This window comes from Oncorhynchus mykiss, unplaced genomic scaffold (assembly GCF_013265735.2).
Source record: "Oncorhynchus mykiss isolate Arlee unplaced genomic scaffold, USDA_OmykA_1.1 un_scaffold_191, whole genome shotgun sequence".
NCBI classification, from domain to species: domain Eukaryota; kingdom Metazoa; phylum Chordata; class Actinopteri; order Salmoniformes; family Salmonidae; genus Oncorhynchus; species Oncorhynchus mykiss.
Window position 1 is genome coordinate 505,220 of NW_023493677.1, and position 23,385 is coordinate 528,604.

A 23,385-nucleotide genomic window follows, 5' to 3' on the forward strand; every position below is an offset into this window, starting at 1 on the left:
CAGGACTCTACTCTGAGTAGGACCGTTTGATGAGACAGAACTGTGAACAGACAGGACTCTACTCTGAGTAGGACCGTTTGATGAGACAGAACTGTGAACAGACAGGACTCTACTCTGAGTAGGACCGTTTGATGAGACAGAACTGTGAACAGACAGGACTCTACTCTGAGTAGGACTGTTTGAGACAGAACTGTGAACAGACAGGACTCTACTCTGAGTAGGACCGTTTGATGAGACAGAACTGTGAACAGACAGGACTCTACTCTGAGTAGGACTGTTTGATGAGACAGAACTGTGAACAGACAGGACTCTACTCTGAGTAGGACCGTTTGATGAGACAGAACTGTGAACAGACACCCATACTATCATACTATCATGCTGAATAGAACAGGTCTTTGACAGCCTTTATGTAATTATACTCACCCTGCTGTGTGTGTGTGTGTGTGTGTGTGTGTGTGTGTGTGTGTGTGTGTGTGTGTGTGTGTGTGTGTGTGTGTGTGTGTACAGGTTTGCAGGCAGGCCGGGAGACTACGTCTATGTTTTTAATGACTACCGGATGGAGGAGGTGAGGTGGAGGGGGGTGTTTGTACACTAATGTTCTTGCTTACAACTTTACTGTCTGGCCTCTGTCATACTCTTGGCTCTGCCCCCCCCCCCCCCCCCCCCCTCTCTCTCCCTCTCAGTGTGCCCCTGGAGGTTGTTTAATAGAGTTATGTATTCAGCTCAGCATCATCATGGTGGGGAAACAACTCATTCAGAACAATGTATTTGAGATCGGCATCCCGTGAGTACACCAGACACACACACACACACACACACACTGCCCTGCCCATTCCTCCTCTATATCTGCCTTTATCAGATTCTGCTGAAGGACATTTTCTCTCCTGACTTTATGAGCCTAACATCAATATCAGGGATTTAATATTTTAATGTTAGGACGTTCTCTATTACTCTGTGCTGCTTCACTGGGGATCATAGTGGCTCATAGTGGTTCATAGTAGTTCATAGTGGCTCATAGTGTCTTATTTAATATTTTAATGTTAGGATGTTCTCTATTACTCTGTGCTGCTTCACTGGGGCTCATAGTGGCTCATAGTGGTTCATAGTGGCTCATAGTGGCTCATAGTGGCTCATAGTGTCTTATTTAATATTTTATTGTTAGGACGTTCTCTATTACTCTGTGCTGCTTCACTGGGACTCATAGTGGCTCATAGTGGCTCATAGTGGTTCATAGTAGTTCATAGTGGCTCATAGTGTCTTATTTAATATTTTAATGTTAGGACGTTCTCTATTACTCTGTGCTGCTTCACTGGGGATCATAGTGGCTCATAGTGGCTCATAGTGGCTCATAGTGGTTCATAGTGGTTCATAGTAGTTCATAGTGGCTCATAGTGGCTTATAGTAGTTCATAGTAGTTCATAGTGGCTCATAGTGTCTTATTTAATATTTTAATGTTAGGACGTTCTTTTACTCTGTGCTGCTTCACTGGGGATCATAGTGGCCCATAGTGGCTCATTTAATATTTTAATGTTAGGACGTTCTCTACTACTCTGTGCTGCTTCACTGGGGCTCCTAGTGGTTCGTAGTGGCTCCTAGTGGCTCCTAGTGGCTCCTAGTGGTTCCTAGTGGCTCCTAGTGGTTCATAGTGGTTCATAGTGGCTCATAGTGGCTCATAGTGGCTCATAGTGGCTCATTGTGGCTCATTTAATATTTTAATGTTAGGACGTTCTCTACTACTCTGTGCTGCTTCACTGGGGCCCATAGTGGTTCATAGTGGTTCATAGTGGCTCCTAGTGGTTCATAGTGGCTCATTTAATATTTTAATGTTAGGACGTTCTCTACTACTCTGTGCTTTCTCACTGGGGCTCGTAGTGGCTCGTAGTGGTTCATAGTGGCTCATAGTGGTTCATAGCATATTTTTTAATGTTAGGATGTTCTCCATTACTCTGTGCTGCTTCACTGGGGCGCATAGCAGCTTATAGCAGCTTATAGTGGCTCATAGTGTCCTATTGTGTCCTATAGTGTCTTGGTGTCATCGAGTTTCATGGTTCTCTTTCTCTCTGACTCATCTCTCCTTTTCTCTCTCCATCTTTTCCTCCCTTCTCGCTCTCCCTCGTCAGTAAGTTGAAGAAATTGATCCGAGCATGGAAGGGTAAGGGGATTTCATTGGAGGAGAGAGAGGAGCAGCGTGCCAGACCTCCTCAACAGTGGAACCTCGACTACACCCTGGTCCCCTTTGAAGGACTGACCCCCGAGTACATGGAGATGAGTGAGTATATAGTAACAGTAGGTAACAGAGGTGAGGAGGTCAGGTAATTAACTAGACACCTGGACCATACCACCCTGCCTCTCTCTCCCTGTTACCTGGACAGAGACCATACCACCCTGTTACCTGGACAGAGACCATATCACCCTGCCTCTCTCTCCCTGTTACCTGGACAGAGACCATACCAGCCTGCCTCTCTCTCCCTGTTACCTGGACAGAGACCATACCACCCTGCCTCTCTCTCCCTGTTACCTGGACAGAGACCATACCACCCTGCCTCTCTCTCCCTGTTACCTGGACAGAGACCATACCACCCTGCCTCTCTCTCCCTGTTACCTGGACAGAGACCATACCACCCTGCCTCTCTCTCCCTGTTACCTGGACAGAGACCATACCACCCTGCCTCTCTCTCCCTGTTACCTGGACAGAGACCATACCACCCTGCCTCTCTCTCCCTGTTACCTGGACAGAGACCATACCACCCTGCCTCTCTCTCCCTGTTACCTGGACAGAGATCATACCACCCTGCCTCTCTGCCTCTCTCTTAGACTTGGTACACTTACAGCTCATCTCTTGGCAGTAGTACTATAGATTACTTTATCACTGAACCTCATCCCAGATCCAAGATGGCGTAGCAGTTCAGACGTCTTTGTCTTGTCGTGTCCCGTGTATATATCTTAGGCTTGGTACACTTACAGCTCATCTCTTGGCTACTGTAGATTACTTTATCACTGAACCTCATCCCAGATCAAAGATGGCGTAGCAGTTCAGGCGTCTTTGTCTTGTTGTGTCCCGTGTATATATCTTAGGCTTGGTACACTTACAGCTCATCTCTTGGCTACTGTAGATTACTTTATCACTGAACCTCATCCCAGATCCAAGATGGCGTAGCAGTTCAGGCGTCTTTGTCTTGTTGTGTCCCGTCTATATATCTTTTTTTTCCATCGTATATATTTCGTAGATATTTTTTATATTTTTAACCTCAGTTTCAACATGCTCTCCTACAACCCGCCACCCAATGTGGTATGGATCTGCTATTTTCTATACTGCAGAACCGGAACCCCCAACAGGAGATAGCCAGCTTACTAGCTAGTAGTCAGTTAGCCACTGCTAGTGGTCATCAGCTAACCTTAGCCTGGTCAACTCCTGCCAGTCAGCATAGAGCGACTCAACCCAGATCATACCGGACTGCTTTTTCTCCACATTTCCGTGTTTCCTACCGCAAGCTCTGAACCTTTTCACCTGGATCATCACAGCTAGCTAGCTGCTATCCAAGTGGCTACCCCCTGGCTATCGTCTCTGTCCCGACGCAAACACCAGTGAGCCTGGAACTAGCCTCGTGCTAGTCCCATCTCCCGGCTAGCTGAAGAGGTCCATCAGCCACTCCTTGGGCTACAATACATATTTTGCCAATTGGCCTGGACCCCTTTTACTGCCGACACTGAGCCCCGACGATTCCATCACGACTGGTCCACCGACATAATCTGCCGAGGGGTTTCAACAGGCTTCTCTGTTGCGACATCCCCTGAAGGCCCATCCGCTAGCCTGCTAGCCGCGACCCGCTAGCTGTTTAGAGCATATTGGAATGTTAGCTGAAGAGGACCTTCAGCCAATTTCTTGGGCTACAATACCTATTTTGCCAATTGGCCTGGACCCTTTTACCACACGGAGCACTGCTGATCCATCATGACTGGTCTGCCGACGTAACCACACGAGGGGGCTACAACAGACTTCTTCCGTTAAGACGTCCCGCTAAGGCCCTTCTGCTAGCCTTTTAGACCCGGCCAGCTAGCTGTCTGACTCGCCGTGTCTCCAGCTCACCTAGCTTCCCACTGGTCCCTATGATCACTCGGCTACGCATGCCTCTCCCTAATGTCAATATGTCTTGTCCATTGCTGTTTTGGTTAGTGATTATTGTCTTATTTCACTGTAGAGACTCCAGCCCTGCTCAATATGCCTTAACTAGCTATTTTGTTTCACCTCCCACACATGCGGTTGACCTCACCTGGTCTAAATGGTGGCTCTATAGACAAAACCTCTCATCGTCACTCAATGCCTAGTTTTACCTCCACTGTATTCACGTCCTACCATACCCTTGTCTGTACATTATGCCTTGAATCTATTTGTCCGTGCCCAGAAACCTGCTCCTTTTACTCTCTGTTCCGAACGCACTAGACAACCAGTTCTTATAGCCTTTAGCTGTACCCTTATCCTACTCCTCCTCTGTTCCTCTGGTGATGTAGAGGTTAATCCAGGCCCTGCAGCGCCTAGCTCCACTCCCATTCCCCAGGCGCTCTCATTTGTTGACTTCCCTAAACCACTTCAGCGAGCAGGCCATTCTAATCGACCTGGCCTGGGTATCCTGGAAGGATATTGACCTCAATCTGTCAGTAGAGGATTCCTGGTTATTCTTTAAAAGTGCTTTCCTCACCATCTTAAATAAATAAGCATGCCCAATTCAAAAAATGTTGAACCAGGAACCTATATAACCCTTGGTTCTCTCCAGACCTAACTGCCCTTGACCAGCACAAAAACATCCTGTGGCATTCTGCATTAGCATCTAATAGCCCTCTGTGATTTGCAATATTTCAGGGAAGTTAGGAACAAATATACACAGGCAGTTAGGAAAGTTAAGGCTGGCTTTTTCAAACAGAAAATTGCATCCTGTAGCACAAACTTCAAAAGGTTCTGGGACACTGTAAAGTTCATGAAGAATAAGAGCACCTCCTCCCAGCTGCCCACTACACTGAGGCTAGGAAACACTGTCACCACTGATAAATCCACGATAATTGAGAATTTCAATAAGCATTTTTCTACGGCTGGCCATGCTTTCCACCTGGCTACCCCAACCCCGGTCAACAGCACTGCACCCCCCACAGCAACTTGCCCAAACCTCCCCCATTTCTTCTCCTTCACCCAAATCCAGATAGCCGATGTTCTGAAAGAGAATCTGGACCCCTACATATCAGCTGGGTTAGACAATCTGGACCCTCTCTTTCTGAAACTATATCACAATTGTTGCAACCCCTATTCCTAGCCTGTTCAACCTCTCTTTCGTATTGTCTGTTATCCCCAAAGACTGGAAAGCTGTCGCAGTCATCCCCCTCTTCAAAGGGGGACACTTCTGTCCCTTCTTTGGACACTGTGTTAACTAACCTCCAGACGAGCTTCAATGCCATACATCTCTCATTCTGTGGCCTCCAACTGCTCTTAAATGCAAGTAAAACTAAATGCATGCTCTTCGACCGATTGCTGCCCGCACCTGCCTGCCCGCCCGTCCAGTATCACTACTCTGGACTGTTCTGACTTAGAATATGTGGACAATTACAAATACCTAGGTGTCTGGTTAGGCTGTAAACTCCTTCCAGACTCACATTAAGCATCTTCTAGGTCCTGAACTCGGGGTGGGTCCCCTGCTAGGTCCTGAACTCGGGGTGGGTCCCCTGCTAGGTCCTGATCTCGGGGTGGGTCCCCTGCTAGGTCCTGAACTCGGGGTGGGTCCCCTGCTAGGTCCTGAACTCGGGGTGGGTCCCCTGCTAGGTCCTGAACTCGGGGTGGGTCCCCTGCTAGGTCCTGAACTCGGGGTGGGTCCCCTGCTAGGTCCTGAACTCGGGGTGGGTCCCCTGCTAGGTCCTGAACTCGGGGTGGGTCCCCTGCTAGGTCCTGAACTCTGGGGTGGGTCCCCTGCCCTCCAGCTGTTTGTTGATGTGTTGTAGAGGACTACCAGATAAGATAATGACTTGTTCCATACACTTCCTCATGTTGTTCCTCTCTACCACTCTGTGTGTGTTCTCTCCCCAGTTATCCAGTTTGGTTTTGTTTCTCTGTTTGTCGCGTCGTTCCCTCTGGCTCCTCTCTTCGCTCTTCTCAACAACGTGATCGAGATCCGCCTCGATGCCAAGAAGTTTGTCACCGAGCTGCGACGACCGGACGCTGTCCAAGCCAAAGACATCGGTAACACACACGCTTGCACGCAAAGACGCATGTCCACACACAGATCCACACACAGATCCACACACCTCCACTCTTCTCTCACAACTCTGTTCTCTCTCTCTGTAGGAATCTGGTACAACATCCTGAGTGGAATGGGAAAGTTCTCTGTCATTATAAATGTAAGTGTTAACATTGGAGCGCACACACTCATTCTAAAAACAGTGTATTTTTGCACCCTGATGCAATAAAGATAATATTCATCCATTTTTAATGTTATATTGTTTTTCTGCATCTCTTAGTGATGTTCTGTCATTTCCCGGGGTTATTTAATGTTTTCATGTGTATCTGAGCTATTGCCGTTCAAGCAGGCAGAAACCTGTCCGAAATGAAGTAGCACTGTGATAGTCAGTCACTACACTGGAAGTTAATATGAAGTAGCCCTCTGATAGTCAGTCACTACACTGGAAGTTAATATGAAGTAGCACTGTGATAGTCAGTCACTACACTGGAAGTTAATAGGAATATGACTTTTAGATGGTAAAACGTCTAATAGTGACTGATGTCATAACTCTTCTCTCCAATGGGGTGATGATATGTTTGATGTTCCTACCTGGAGAAATGTGTCATTCTAAGAGGAGAGCCCACCACAATGTCTCCTATTTGTCTGCCTCTTCAGTCCAGGTGCATTGCATGGTGCCGTTGCCAATGTCAGACTCCACTCTGCTTCAATCTGCAGGTTGGATATGGTGAGATTGTAGACTCCTAAATTGATAGGGCAGTTTGTTTAGGCGATTTTACAACTAGATACAATACATGCTGATATTGTCTTTGGTATTATCGTCTGCAGACATGTTGGCTTGCCATCCAGCTCATAGAGATTCACGTTTTATGAGTCGTATGTATGGGATACACATGGGATACATCGTCCAACTAAATGCTTACTTGCAGTTTCCTTCTAGACAATGCAACAACAATAAGAACTAATAAACAATAACAATAGAAACTAAGTAAATGTCTCAGTAGAATTAACATGTTAGCATCAGTATAATACACGAAGGCACAATTTGTAGTCCAATATTTGTATGTGTATTGGGGAAGGGTGGGTTGGAGGGCAAGTGTATAAACTGAGCAGTATTGTAAGAGTCTGGTAACAGCAGTTGTGTGTGTGTGTGTGGCATGAACATGTGTCCTTGTGAATGTTAACCTGTTTAAAGGTCTTACTCACGTCAGCTACGGAGAGCGTGATCACACAGTCGTCCGAAACAACTGGTGCCGTCATGCATGGTTCGGTGTTGCTTGCATCGTAGCGGGATTTCTTATAAGCGTCCGGATACGTGTCCCCCTCCTTGAAAGCGGCAGCTCTAGCCTTGAGCTCAGTACGGATGTTGCCTGTAATCCATGGCTTCTGGTTGGGATGTCTACGTACGGTCGCTGTGGTGAAAACGTTGTTGTTGTTAATGATTAATGAATCCGGATGAATCCCGTAACATATTCTCTGCTAGCTAAACAGTCCTGTACCTTAGCATCCGTTTCATCGGACCACTTTCTTATAGAGCACATCACTGGTACTTCCTGTTTGAGTACGCAGGAATCAGGAGGATAGAGTTATGGTCAGATTTGCCAAATGGAGGGAGAGCCTTGTATGTGTCTGTGTGTGGAGTAAATGTGATTCAGTTTTTTTCAGCTCTAGTTGTACGTGACATGCTGGTAGAAATGACATAAGATGGATTTCAGTTTTCCTGCGTTAAAGTCTCCGGGTACTAGGAGCGCCACTTCTGGATGAGAATTTTCTTGTTTGCTTATGGCCTTATACAGCTCATTGGGTGTGGTCTTAATCTGAGGACCCATGCCAAATATTTTTAGTTTCCTGAGGGGGAAAGGCTTTGTTGTGCCTGCCCTATTCACGACTGTCTTGATTTGTTTGGACCATTCTAGTTTGTTGGTGATGTGGACGTCAAGGAACTTGAAGCTCTCAACCTGCTCCACTACAGCCCCGTCAATGAGAATGGGGGCGTGTTCGGCCCGCCTTTTCCTGTAGTCCACAATCATCTCCTTTGTCTTGATTGCTTTGAGGGATACGTTGTTAGTCTGGCACCACCCTGCCAGGTTTCTGACCTCTGCCCTATAGGTTGTCTCGTCATTGTCAGTGATCAGGCTGTTGTCGTCTGCAACTTAATGATGGTGTTGGAGTCGTGCCTTGTGTGTTGTTACCTACCCTTACCACCTGGGGCGGCCCGTCAGGAAGTCCAGGATCCAGTTGCAGAGGGTCCTGGGTGTTTAGTCCCAGAGTCCTTAGCTTAGTGATGAGCTTTGATCAAATTTATTTATATAGCCCTTCTTACATCAGCGGATATATCAAAGTGCTGTACAGAAACCCAGCCTAAAACCCCAAACAGCAAGGTGTAGAAGCACGGTGGTTAGGAAAAACTCCCTATAAAGGCCAAACCCTAGGAAGAAACCTAGAGAGGAACCAGGCTGTGTGTATGTGGGGTGGCCAGTCCTCTTCTGGCTGTGCCGGGTGGAGATTATAATAGAACATGGTCAAGATGTTCAAATGTTCATAAATTACCAGCATGGTCAAATAATAGTAATGGCACTATGGTTTTGAACGCTGAACTGTAGTCAATGAATAGCATTCTCAAGTAGGTGTTCCTTTTGTCCAGGTGGGGAAGGGCAGTGTGGAGTGCAATAGAGATTGCATCATCTGTGTATCTGTTTGAGTGATATGCAAATTGGAGTGGGCTAGGGTTCCTGGGATGATGGTGTTGATGTGAGCCATGACCAGCCTTTCAAAGTACTTCATGGCTACGGACGTGAGTGCTACGGGTCGGTAGTCATTTAGGCAGCTTACCTTAGTGTTCTTGGGCACAAGCTTGAAACATGTTGGTATTACAGACTCAATCAGGGACGTGTTGAAAATGTCAGTGAAGACACCTGCCAATTGGTCAGCACATGCCCGGAGCCCCCTCAATGGTAATCCGTCTGGCCCAGCTGCCTTGTGAATGTTGACCGGTTTTAATAAAGGTCTTACTCACGTCAGCTACGGAGAGCGTGATCACACAGTTGTCCAGAACAGCTGATGCTCTCATGCATGCATCAGTGTTGCTTGCCCCGAAGTGAGCATAGAAGTGATTTAGCTCGTCTGGTAGGTTTGTGTCACTGGGCAGCTCACGGCTGTTCTTCCCTTTGTGCTCTGTAATAGTTTGCAAGCCCTGCCACATCTGACGAGCATCGAAGCCGGTGTAGTACGATTCAATCATAGTCCTGTATTGACGCTTTGCCTGTTTGATGGTTCGTCTGAGGGCGTAGCAGGATTTCTCATAAGCGTCCTGGTTAGAGTCACGCTCCTTGAAGGCGGCAGCTCTTCCCTTTAGCTCAGTGCAGATGTTGCCTGTCATCCATGGTTTCTGGTTGGGTTATGTACGTACAGTGGGGAGGACGTCATTGATGCACTTATTGATGAAGCCAGTGACTGATGTGGTGTACTCCTCAATTCCACTGGAGGAATCAGGAAACATATTGCAGTCTGTGACAAACAGTCCCGTGGCTTAGTGTCTGCATCATCTTCTTTATTGACAGAGTCACTGGAGCTTCCTGCTTTAGTTTTTGTTTGTAAGCATGAATCAGGAGGATGGAATTAGGGTCAGATTTGCCAAATGGGTGGCGAGGGAGAACTTTGTATGCGTCTCTGTGTGTGGTGTAAAGGTGGTTTAGAGTTTTTTTTTCCCTCTGGTTGCACATTTAACATGCTGATAGAATTTAGGTAAGACTGATTTCAGTTTTCCTGCATTAAAGTCCCCTGCTGCTAGGAGTGACACCTCTGGGTGGGCATTTTCCTGTTTGCTTATTTCCTTCTATTACTGACTGATTGCAGTCTTAGTGCCAGCTTCCACCTGTGGTGGAAAATAAACAGCCTCAAAAAATCTAGATGAAAACTCTCTTGGCAAATTGTGTGGTCTACAGCTTATCATGAGATACTCTAATTCGGCCGAGCAAAATCTAGAGATTTCTTTAGATTTTGTGCACCAGCTGTTGTTTACAAATGTACACAGATCTCTCCCCCTCGTCTTACCTGGAGTGTGCTGTTCTTTCTAGCCGGTGCAGCGTATATCCCGCTAGCTGAATGTTATCCATGTTGACATTCAGCCACAATTCGGTGAAACATAAGATATTACAGTTTTTGATGTCCCGTTGGTAGGATAATCGTGATCGTACCTCGTCTAATTTATTGTCCAATGATTGTCAACATTCTGCAGCCATGTCAACATTCTGCAGCCATGTCAACATTCTGCAGCCTGGGGAACAGTCTGCAGCCTGGGGAACAGTCTGCAGCCTGGGGAACAGTCTGCAGCCTGGGGAACAGTCTGCAGCCTGGGGAACAGTCTGCAGCCTGGGGAACAGTCTGCAGCCATGTCAACAGTCTGCAGCCATGTCAACATTCTGCAGCCTGGGGAACATTCTGCAGCCATGTCAACATTCTGCAGCCTGGGGAACATTCTGCAGCCATGTCAACATTCTGCAGCCTGGGGAACATTCTGCAGCCATGTCAACATTCTGCAGCCTGGGGAACATTCTGCAGACTAGGGAACATTCTGCAGCCTGGGGAACATTCTGCAGACTGGGGAACATTCTGCAGCCGTGTCAACATTCTGCAGCCGTGTCAACATTCTGCAGCCGTGTCAACATTCTGCAGCCTGGGGAACATTCTGCAGCCTGGGGAACATTCTGCAGCCATGTCAACATTCTGCAGCCTGGGGAACATTCTGCAGCCTGGGGAACATTCTGCAGCCATGTCAACATTCTGCAGCCATGTCAACATTCTGCAGCCTGGGGAACATTCTGCAGCCATGTCAACATTCTGCAGCCATGTCAACATTCTGCAGCCTGGGGAACATTCTGCAGCCTGGGGAACATTCTGCAGCCTGGGGAACATTCTGCAGCCATGTCAACATTCTGCAGCCATGTCAACATTCTGCAGCCATGTCAACATTCTGCAGCCATGTCAACATTCTGCAGCCATGTCAACATTCTGCAGCCATGTCAACATTCTGCAGCCTGGGGAACATTCTGCAGCCATGTCAACATTCTGCAGCCATGTCAACATTCTGCAGCCTGGGGAACATTCTGCAGCCATGTCAACATTCTGCAGCCTGGGGAACATTCTGCAGCCGTGTCAACATTCTGCAGCCTGGGGAACATTCTGCAGCCGTGTCAACATTCTGCAGCCTGGGGAACATTCTGCAGCCTGGGGAACATTCTGCATTCTCACAGAAGGTTCACTAGGCTCTTAGAACTTAATATCTCTCTTAAAGCTCAGTGATGGCACGGGACCAGAGATAACCGGCTGCTTTTCAGACCCTTTTAGGGTGTTGCTCATCCTAGATCCTGATCCAGCCAGACATCATCCTCAAATCATCCTGTAAATGGATCAACCAGATAATCCCCCAAATATTTAGTGCTACATGAGATAATGTCCTCTGTAATATGTCTCTCTGTTTGATGTGATGAGATAATGTCCTCTGTAATATGTCTGTTTGACGTGATGAGATAATGTCCTCTGTAATGTCTCTGTTTGACGTGATGAGATAATGTCCTCTAATGTCACTCTCTGTTTGACGTGATGAGATAATGTCCTCTAATGTCACTCTCTGTTTGACGTGATGAGATAATGTGTAGTAATGGAGACTGGAGTGATATTCAATAATAATGTTGGCTTTGTTTCATGCGGATTGTTTTGCTGCTGTAAACCTTAAAACAACAGTGTTTGATCTCACGGCTGTAAGCCCTGGCAGTTTAATATAGAGCAGATTTATATGATCATATCAGGGAGAGACCATAAGACACTATCTGCCTTCAGGGACCAGCTTCTCCCTGGGAACCACCTCCACACACACACATGTATGTGTGTGTATATAGCCTGTTAGCATGTATCTTGATAGCGTTTAAACCTGTTAGCATGTGGCCTGTGAGCGTGTGTGTAGGTGGTTCCCAGGGAGACTAACACGGCTGACAGGCTACATGCTAACAGGCTTAAATGCTATCAGGATACATGCTAGCAGGCTATATATATACACACACACACGACCCCTGACAGAACCCATCTGGATTCTCTGGAGTTAGTTTTCATTATAACCGAGGTTGTCATGGAGATGATGTAACTGTCACTGTAAACATATTACAGTTGTGTGGAAGTTGTCATGGTAATGATGTAAGAGTGGTGTGGAGGTTGCCATGGTGATGTTATTCCAGGCTTTTTAATAGAGAGGTGTTAATGACTGGGTTGGCTACTTGTGGCTCTGTAGCAATGATGCTGCCACTAACATGGCTAGCAGGCTACATTCTTTCAGGCTAACAGGCTACATGCTAACAAGCGACAGGCTAAGAAGCTAGCCTGCTAACAGGCTACATGCTAACAGGCTTAAAAGCTCACAGTATACAGGCTAAATGCTAAACAGGCAACATGTCAAACAGGCAACATGCTGACAGGCTACCTAAATGGGATACTGCGAGATCTCGTCGTTTTTCTACTTACCCAGAGTCCTATGAACTCATGGATACCATTTTTATTCCTCTGCATGCAGTTTGGAGGTCATTGAAGTTAGCTTAGCACAATTGCTGGAAGTCTCCTCTCAAAAGCAGGGAAATGGACCATCTAACTACTCCAAAGCTGGGTGTTTGGTCATTTATAGTCTTACAAAGCTATACATAGTATAAATATTTATGGATATGAATATTTTATATCCACTTCCTCATTCTTTCCCGAGGCTCGCGAGTGGCACAGCGGTCTAAAGAACTGCATCTCAGTGCTAGAGGCGTCACTACAGATCCTGGTTCGATTCCAGGTTGTATCACAAGCGGCCGTGATTGGGAGTCCCATAGGACAATTAGCCCAGTGTCGTTAGGGTTTGGCCAGGGTAGGCCGTTATACCTAGTTAACTTACCTAGTTAAAGTCGCGTAACGATGTATAGAGATTACAACGTGTCTGTCTCATTATGGTATAGAGATCACAACGTGTTTGTCTCATTATGGTATAGAGATCACAACGTGTCTGTCTCATTATGGTATAGAGATTACAATGTGTCTGTCTCATTATGGTATAGAGATCACAACGTGTCTCATTATGGTATAGAGATCACAACGTGTCTCATTATGGTATAGAGATCACAACGTGTCTCATTATGGTATAGAGATTACAACGTGTCTGTCTCATTATGGTATAGAGATTACAACGTGTCTGTCTCATTATGGTATAGAGATTACAACGTGTCTGTCTCATTATGGTATAGAGATCACAACGTGTCTGTCTCATTATGGTATAGAGATCACAACGTGTCTGTCTCATTATGGTATAGAGATCACAACGTGTCTGTCTCATTATGGTATAGAGATCACAACGTGTCTGTCTCATTATGGTATAGAGATTACAACGTGTCTGTCTCATTATGGTATAGAGATCACAACGTGTCTGTCTCATTATGGTATAGAGATCACAACGTGTCTGTCTCATTATGGTATAGAGATCACAACGTGTCTGTCTCATTATGGTATAGAGATTACAACGTGTCTGTCTCATTATGGTATAGAGATCACAACGTGTCTGTCTCATTATGGTATAGAGATTACAACGTGTCTGTCTCATTATGGTATAGAGATTACAACGTGTCTGTCTCATTATGGTATAGAGATTACAACGTGTCTGTCTCATTATGGTATAGAGATCACAACGTGTCTGTCTCATTATGGTATAGAGATTACAACGTGTCTGTCTCATTATGGTATAGAGATCACAACGTGTCTGTCTCATTATGGTATAGAGATCACAACGTGTCTGTCTCATTATGGTATAGAGATCACAACGTGTCTGTCTCATTATGGTATAGAGATTACAACGTGTCTGTCTCATTATGGTATAGAGATCACAACGTGTCTGTCTCATTATGGTATAGAGATCACAACGTGTCTGTCTCATTATGGTATAGAGATCACAACGTGTCTGTCTCATTATGGTATAGAGATTACAACGTGTCTGTCTCATTATGGTATAGAGATCACAACGTGTCTGTCTCATTATGGTATAGAGATTACAACGTGTCTGTCTCATTATGGTATAGAGATCACAACGTGTCTGTCTCATTATGGTATAGAGATCACAACGTGTCTGTCTCATTATGGTATAGAGATCACAACGTGTCTGTCTCATTATGGTATAGAGATCACAACGTGTCTGTCTCATTATGGTATAGAGATCACAACGTGTCTGTCTCATTATGGTATAGAGATTACAACGTGTCTGTCTCATTATGGTATAGAGATCACAACGTGTCTGTCTCATTATGGTATAGAGATCACAACGTGATCACAACCTCAGTCTCCCTTTATTGTGCTCTCTCTCCCTGTCAGGCGTTCGTGATCTCGTTTACCTCAGACTTCATTCCCAGGCTGGTGTACCAGTACATGTACAGTCAGACAGGCACCATGCACGGCTTCATAGACCACACCCTCTCTCACTTCAACGTGTCCAACTTCAGACCCGGCAACGCCCCCACCTCCTCATACCTCTCTGAGACCACCGTCTGCAGGTTAGTGCCACATACACACACTGTTGTCTCTCCTTTCATTGAAGCCTCCGTGCAGGAGCGCTGGTAGTCAGGATTGTTTTCCATTTATTTCTCAAGGTTTGGACGTTAGCACGGTAGTACAGTGGGCCCCGATTGGTGTCACCTCGTTAGTACGGTGGGCCCCGATTGGTGTCACCTCGTTAGTACATTAGTAAGTTGGGCCCCGATTGGTGTCACCTCGTTAGTACGGTGGGCCCCGATTGGTGTCACCTCGTTAGCACGTTAGTACGGTGGGCCCCGATTGGTGTCACCTCGTTAGTACGTTAGTACAGTGGGCCCCGATTGGTGTCACCTCGTTAGTACGGTGGGCGCACCGATTGGTGTCACCTCGTTAGCACGTTAGTACGGTGGGCGCACCGATTGGTGTCACCTCGTTAGCACGTTAGTACGGTGGGCGCACCGATTGGTGTCACCTCGTTAGTACGTTAGTACAGTGGGCCCCGATTGGTGTCACCTCGTTAGTACGGTGGGCGCACCGATTGGTGTTACCTCGTTAGCACGTTAGTACGGTGGGCGCACCGATTGGTGTCACCTCGTTAGTACGGTGGGCGCACCGATTGGTGTCACCTCGTTAGTACGTTAGTACAGTGGGCCCCGATTGGTGTCACCTCGTTAGTACGGTGGGCGCACCGATTGGTGTCACCTCGTTAGCACGTTAGTACGGTGGGCGCACCGATGGGTGTCATCTCGTTAGTACGGTGGGCCACGATTGGTGTCATCTCGTTAGTCTGTGTTTTACCTGTGATGTTTAACGAGTGGCTGGCTCAGATGTTTAAAGAGTGGCTGGCCCAGTGCCCCAGTTGTCTTGATAGATGTGGAGGGTCATCTCCTTTAGTTGTCTTGATAGATGTGGAGGGTCAACACCTTTAGTTGTCTTGATAGATGTGGAGGGTCAACTCCTTTTGTTGGCTTGATAGATGTGGAGGGTCATCTCCTTTAGTTGTCTTGATAGATGTGGAGGGTCATCTCCTTTAGTTGTCTTGATAGATGTGGAGGGTCAACTCCTTTAGTTGTCTTGATAGATGTGGAGGGTCAACACCTTTAGTTGTCTTGATAGATGTGGAGGGTCAACTCCTTTAGTTGTCTTGATAGATGTGGAGGGTCAACACCTTTAGTTGTATTGGTAGATGTGGAGGGTCAACACCTTTAGTTGTCTTGATAGATGTGGAGGGTCAACTCCTTTAGTTGTCTTGATAGATGTGGAGGGTCAACACCTTTAGTTGTATTGGTAGATGTGGAGGGTCAACTCCTTTAGTTGTCTTGAGAGATGTGGAGGGTCAACTCCTTTAGTTGTCTTGATAGATGTGGAGGGTCAACTCCTTTAGTTGTCTTGAGAGATTTTGGTTTTCTTCCTCTCTAAGTTTAGTGTGGGTTTTTCTTTTGTTGGCCTCTAAGTGGGCATCTCATGGTGGGTATCTTGTAGGTTCCAGTTGTTGTTGCTAGTGGACAGCCCCTTGAATGTCTTTCATAACCCCTCCTAAAACCCCACCTGATTCGTTTTGGTTGTTGTCATTGGCTCTTTGTTAGTTCCCCCTTCTGTTTGAGGGACAATTTTAGCTTTTCTCGTTGGGTAACGTAACAGGTTGGACTGACATTATAGTCTGGTGCTTGAGGATCCATGGTGTTCCCAAGCTATCAATCAGTCTGTTACCTCTCTCTCCTGCTACCCCTCTCTCTCCTGCTACCCCTCTCTCTCCTGCCACCCCTCTCTCTAGTCATCAGTGTTGTTGGTCCAGTTAACAGTGTCTGTCCTACAGCAATGTTCCAACTCTCTGGCTTTAAATCATTAGCTAAATGGCATAACCCTAACCCTGCAGGTCTGTTAGGAATTCTGTTACATAACTGTAGAGGCAGAACCCTACAGCCCTGTTGGTGTTAAAATCCTTCTAACCCAACACAGAGGGTGTTACTGTCTGTCTGACTGGGACCCTCCAGGTCTGTTGGGGATTCTGTTACGTAACAGTACTGTAGAGACGGTCTGTTTAAAACACACGCCACTTTAAGACTATAGGAATGTCCCTCCAGTGTTAAAGCATGACTAATGAGCCATTCCCAGAAAACACTATATTTGTGTCATGAATGAAATGTTTTATTCAAGAAAGAGAGACTATTCAGTAAGGACAGATCATTGTCTTCCTGGGGGGTGGGCCGGTTGGAGACAGGGATGGATGGAGGGAGAGATGCCATCTTCCTGGGGGGTGGGCCGGGTGGGGACAGGGATGGATGGAGGGAGAGATGCCATCTTCCTGGGCGGTGGGCCGGGTGGGGACAGGGATGGATGGAGGGAGAGATGACATCTTCCTGGGGGGTGGGCCGGGTGGGGACAGGGGTGGATGGAGGGAGAGATGCCATCTTCCTGGGGGTTGGGCCAGGTGGGGACAGGGGCGGATGGAGGGAGAGATGCCATCTTCTGGGGGTGGGCCGGGTGGGGACAGGGATGGATGGAGGGAGAGATGACATCTTCCTGGGGGGTGGGCCGGGTGGGGACAGGGGTGGATGGAGGGAGAGATGCCATCTTCCTGGGGGGTGGGCCAGGTGGGGACAGGGGCGGATGGAGGGAGAGATGCCATCTTCCTGGGGGGTGGGCCGGGTGGGGACAGAGGTGGATGGAGGGAGAGATGCCATCTTCCTGGGGGGTGGGCCGGGTGGGAATGGGTGGATGGAGGGAGAGATGCCATCTTCTGGGGGTGGGCCGGGTGGACAAAACATTAAGAACACCTTCCTCAGATTGAGTTGCTCCTCCCCTTTAGCCCTCAGAACAGCCTCAATTCGTCGGGCGTGGACTACAAGGTGTTGAAAGCGTTCCACAGGGATGCTGGCCCATGTTGACTCCAATGTTTCCCACTGTTGTATCATGTTGGCTGGATGTCCTTTGGGTGGTAGACCATTCTTGATACACACAGGAAACTGTTGAGCGTGAAAAACCCAGCAGTGTTGCAGTTCTGGACACAAACCGGTTCGCCTGGAACCTACTACCATACCCTGTTCAAAGGCACTTAATTCTCATGTCTTGTCCGTTCACCCTCTGCCATTTAGCAGACACTTCTATCCAAAGCGACTTTAAGTAGTGCAGACCTATCTTTTGGTCTGGGTGGCCCCAGCAGGAGTCAAACCCTCAGCCCTGGAGCATCATGCTCTACCAACTGAGCCACACAGGACCACATACTGGGAACTAGAGAAGCTGGGGGAGCAACATGCTCTACCAACTGGGCCACACAGGACCACATACTGGGAACTAGAGAAGCTGGGGGAGCAACATGCTCTACCAACTGGACCACACAGGACCACATACTGTGTTTCTGCTTAAACGTACTGGGAACTAGAGAAGCTGGGGGAACAACATGCTCTACCAACTGAGCCACACAGGACCACATACTGGGAACTAGAGAAGCTGGGGGAACAACATGCACTACCAACTGAGCCACACAGGACCACATACTGGGAACTAGAGAAGCTGGGGGAGCAACATGCTCTACCAACTGAGCCACACAGGACCACATACTGGGAACTAGAGAAGCTGGGGGAGCAACATGCTCTACCAACTGAGCCACACAGGACCACATACTGGGAACTAGAGAAGCTGGGGGAGCAACATGCTCTACCAACTGAGCCACACAGGACCACATACTGGGAACTAGAGAAGCTGGGGGAGCAACATGCTCTACCAACTGGGCCACACAGGACTACATACTGGGAACTAGAGAAGCTGGGGGAGCAACATGCTCTACCAACTGAGCCACACAGGGCCACATACTGTGGTTCTGCTTAAACATACTGGGGAACTAGAGAAGCTGGGGGCTTTATCAGCGGGGGAATGATATCAGGCATGCACCACGTTTTCTGGCAAAGGGGCTCACTCGGAAATTGGCTGCGTGTGTGTGTGTGTGTGTGTGTGTGTGTGTGTGTGTGTGTGTGTGTGTGTGTGTGTGTGTGTGAGGGAGGGAGGGAGGGAGGGGTGGGAATGGGCTGACCCTTGTTTTTTTGCAGATTTGAGCCCTGTTCCCCAGAGATACTAGTGGAAATCAGTCCAACTTCCTCTGGTACTGTCACGCACTCATCTAGAGGAAATACAGTGATCTCCAACAGTATTGAGACAGGGACCCATTTTGGTTGTTTTGGCTCTGTACTCCAGCACTATGGATTTGAAATGATACAGTGACCATGAGGTTAAAGTGCAGACTGTCAGATTTAATTTGAGGGTATTTCATCCACATAAGGGGAGCCGTTTTAGAAATGACAGACAAAGTATTAGGACAAATTCACTTGTGTGTTAAAGTAGTCAAACGTTTAGTATTCAGTCCCATATTCCTAGCACGCAATGACTACATCAAGCTTACAAACTTGTTGGATGCATTTGCTGTTTGCTTTTGTTGTATTCGGGGCGGCAGGGTAGCCTAGTGGTTAGAGCGTGGTTAGATATGTTTCTAAGCACTTCTACATTAATGTGGATGTTACCATGGCTACGGATAATCCTGAATGAATCGTGAATAATTACGAGTGAGAAAGACACAAAGATCATACCTCCAAGACATGCTAACCTCGCACCATTACAATAACAGGGGAGGTTAGCATATCATACCTCCAAGACATGCTAACCTCTCACCATTACAGTAACAGGGGAGGTTAGCATTTTATATCATACCCCCAAGACATGCTAACCTCTCACCAATACAATAACAGGGGAGGTTAGCATTTTATATCATACCTCCAAGACATGCCAACCTCTCACCAATACAATATCAGGGGAGGTTAGCATTTTATATCATACCCCTAAGTTATGCTAACCTCTCACCATTGCAGTAACAGGGGAGGTTAGCATGTTATATCATACCCCCAAGACATGCTAACCTCTCACCATTACAATAACAGGGGAGGTTAGCATATCATACCTCCAAGACATGCTAACCTCTCACCATTGCAGTAACAGGGTAGGTTAGCATATCATACCTCCAAGACATGCTAACCTCTCACCATTGCAGTAACAGGGTAGGTTAGCATATCATACCTCCAAGACATGCTAACCTCTCACCATTACAATAACAGGGGAGGTTAGCATATCATACCTCCAAGACATGCTAACCTCTCACCATTGCAGTAACAGGGGAGGTTAGCATATCATACCTCCAAGACATGCTAACCTCTCACCATTGCAGTAACAGGGGAGGTTAGCATTTTTGGGGTGTATGATATTTGTACGTCTAACTTTCTGATTCATCTTTATTTACCATTAATTTCTATTGGACACAAAATAATCTGAAACGCAACCAAAACAAACAGCATCCAACAAGTTTGTAGAATCATACGTTTCATGTAATCAAATTATAGTGCTGAATACAACAGGTGTAATAGACCTCACAGTGAAATACTGAATACAACAGGTGTAATAGACCTCACAGTGAAATGCTTACTGACAAGCCCTTAACCAACAATGTTTTAAGAAGTTTTAAGAAAAATAAGTGTTCAGTAAAAAATAATAAACGTAAGCAGTAACCCAGCAGTAAAATAACAAGCGAGGCAAAATACAGGGGGTACCGGTACAGAGTCAATATGGAGGCTATATACAGGGGGTACCGGTACAGAGTCAATGTGGAGGCTATATACAGGGGGTACCGGTACAGAGTCAATGTGGAGGCTATATACAGGGTATTACGGTACAGAGTCAATGTGGAGGCTATATACAGGGGGTACCGGTACAGAGTCAATGTGGAGGCTATATACAGGGGGTACCGGTACAGAGTCAATGTGGAGGCTATATACAGGGTGTTACGGTACAGAGTCAATGTGGAGGCTATATACAGGGTGTACCGGTACCCCCTGTATATAGTCTCCACATTGACTCTGTACCGGTGGAGACTATATACAGGGGGTACCGGTACAATGTGAAGACTATATACAGGGGGTACCGGTACAGAGTCAATGTGGAGGTTATATACAGAGGGTACCGGTACAGAGTCAATGTGGAGGCTATATACAGGGGGTACCGGTACAGAGTCAATGTGGAGGCTATATTCAGGGTATTACGTTACAGAGTCAATGAGGAGACTATATACAGGGGATACCGGTACAGAGTCAAAGGGGGCACCAGTTAGTCGAGGTAATTGAGGTAATATGTACATGTAGGTAGAGTTAAAGTGACTATGCACAGATAATTAACAGAGTAGCAGCAGCGTAAAAGATGGGTCTGTGTAGCCCTTTGATTATTTGTTCATGAGTCTTATGGCTTGGGGGTAGAAGCTATTAACAAGCCTTTTGGACCTAGAGTTGGCGCTGGAGTCTGACAATTTTTAGGTCCTTCCTCTGACGGGTATAGATGTCCTGGATGTACTGGGCTGTACGCACTACCCTCTGTAGTGCCCTGTGGTCGGAGGCCAGGCAGTTGCCATATCAGGCAGTGATGCAACCAGTCAGGATGCTCTCGATGGTGCAGCTGGTAGAACCTTTAGAGGATCTGAGGACCCATGCCAAATCTTTTCAGTCTCCTGACTGGGAATAGGTTTTGTCGTGCCCTCTTCACAACTGTCTTGGTGTGCTTGGACCATGTTTGTTAGTTGGTGATGTGGAACCAAGGAACTTGAAGCTCTTAACATGCTCCACTGCAGCCCCGGCGATGAGAATGGGGGTGTGCTCTGTCCTCCTTTTCCTGTAGTCAACAATCATCTCCTTAGTCTTGATCACATTGAGGAAGAGGTTGTTATCCTGGCACCACACTGCCAGGTCTCTGACCTGCTCCCTATAGGCTGTCTCGTCGTTGTCGGTGATCTAGCCTACCACTGGTGTGTCACAAGCACACTTAACGATGGTGTTGAATTCGTACCTGGCCGTGCAGTCATGAGTGAACAGGGAGGGAGTACATGCGGGGACTGAGCATGTACCCCTGAGAGGCCCCTGTGTTAAGGATCAGCGTGGCAGATGTGCTGTTACATACCCTTACCACCTGGGAGTGACCGTCAGGAAGTCCAGGATCCAGTTGCAGAGGGAGGTGTTTCGTCCCAGAGTCCTTAACTTAGTGATGAGCTTTGAGGGCATCATGGTGTTGAATGCTGAGCTGTAGTTAATGAATAGCATTCTCACATAGGTGTTCCTTTTGTCCAGGTGGGAAAGGGCCGTGTGGAGTGCAATAGAGACTGTATCATCTGTGGATCTGTCGGGGTGGTATGCAAATTGGAGTGGGTCTAGGGTGCCTGGAATAATGGTGTTGATGTGAGCCATGACCAGCCTTTCAAAGCACTTCATGGCTACAGATGTGAGTGCTACGGGTCGGTAGTCATTTAGGCAGGTTACCTTAGTGTTCTTGGGCACAGGGACTATGGTGGTCTGCTTGAAACATGTTGCTATTAGACTCAGACAGGGACAGGTTGAAAAAGTCAATGAAGACTTGCCAGTTGGTCAGCACATGCTCAGAGTACACGTCCTGGTAATCCGTCTGGCCCTGCGGCCTTGTGAATGTTGACCTGTTTACAGGTCTTACTCACATCAGCTGCGGAGAGCGTGATCACACAGTCGTCCCAAACAGCTTATGCTCTCATACGTGTTTCAGTGTTACTTGCATCGAACCGAGCATAGAAGTAATTTAGCTTGTCTGGTAGGCTCGTGTCACTGGGCAGCTCTCGGCTGTGCTTCCCTTTGTAGTCTGTAATAGTTTGCAAGCCCTGCCATATCTGATGAGCATCGAAGCCGGTGTAGTACGATTCAATCATAGTCCTGTATTGACAAGGTGTTCGATGGTTCATCTGAGGACATAGCAGGATTTATTATAAGCTTCCGGGTTAGAGTCACGCCCCTTTAAAGCGGCAGCTCTACCCTTTAGCTCAGTGTGGATGTTGCCTGTTCTCCATGGCTTCTGTTTGGGGTATGTACGTATGGTCACTGTGGGGAAGGCGTCATCGATGCACTTATTAATAAAGCCAGTGACTGATGTGGTGTACTCCTTAATGCCATCGGAAGAATCCCTGAACAAATTTCAATCTGCTAGCAAAACAGTCCTGTAGTTTAGCATCTGCTTCATCTGACTACTTTTTTTATTGACTGAGTCGCTGGTGCTTCCTGCTTTAGTTTTTGCTTGTAAGCAGGAATTAGGATGGAATTATGGTCAGATTTGCCAAATGGAGGGTGAGGGAGAGCTTTGTATGCGTCTCTGTGTGTGTGGAGTAAAGGTGGTCCAGAGTTTTCTTTCCCTCTGGTTGCACATTTAACATGCTGATAGAAATGAGGTAAAACAGATTCAAGTTTCCTTTCATTAAAGTCCGCGGCCACTAGGTGCGCCCCCTCTGGATAAGTGTTTTCCTGTTTGCTTATGGCCGTATTTAGCTCATTGGTCTTAGTGGCAGCATCGGTTTGTGGTGGTAAATAGACGGCTACAAATAATATAGATAAACTCACTTGGTAAATAATGTGGTCTACAGCTTATCATCAGAAACTCTACCTCAGGCGAGCAAAACCTCAAGACCTCCTTAGATTTCGTGCACCAGCAGTTGTTTACAAATATACATAGACCTCCGCCCCGTGTCTTACCAGAGGCCGGTGGTCTATCCTGCCGATAGAGTGTTTAACCTGCCAGCTGTATGTTA

The 23,385-nt window shown here is 47.0% G+C and overlaps 1 protein-coding gene across 2 annotated transcripts in view; it reads left to right on the plus strand.

Moving 5' to 3' along the window:
* Positions 1-23,385, plus strand: part of LOC110510383 (anoctamin-1-like) — a 108,139-nt gene that overhangs the window by 76,235 nt on the left and 8,519 nt on the right. For both annotated transcript variants that reach the window (XR_005041890.1, XM_036972743.1), the window contains 6 exons: positions 508-565; positions 684-784; positions 2,121-2,269; positions 6,068-6,220; positions 6,326-6,378; positions 14,601-14,779. Coding sequence is in view for 1 of the 2 variants with exons in the window: in XM_036972743.1 (XP_036828638.1) it covers positions 508-565; positions 684-784; positions 2,121-2,269; positions 6,068-6,220; positions 6,326-6,378; positions 14,601-14,779 (693 nt within the window). In the remaining variant the exon portion in view is untranslated. The remainder of the gene's footprint in view (positions 1-507; positions 566-683; positions 785-2,120; positions 2,270-6,067; positions 6,221-6,325; positions 6,379-14,600; positions 14,780-23,385) is intronic.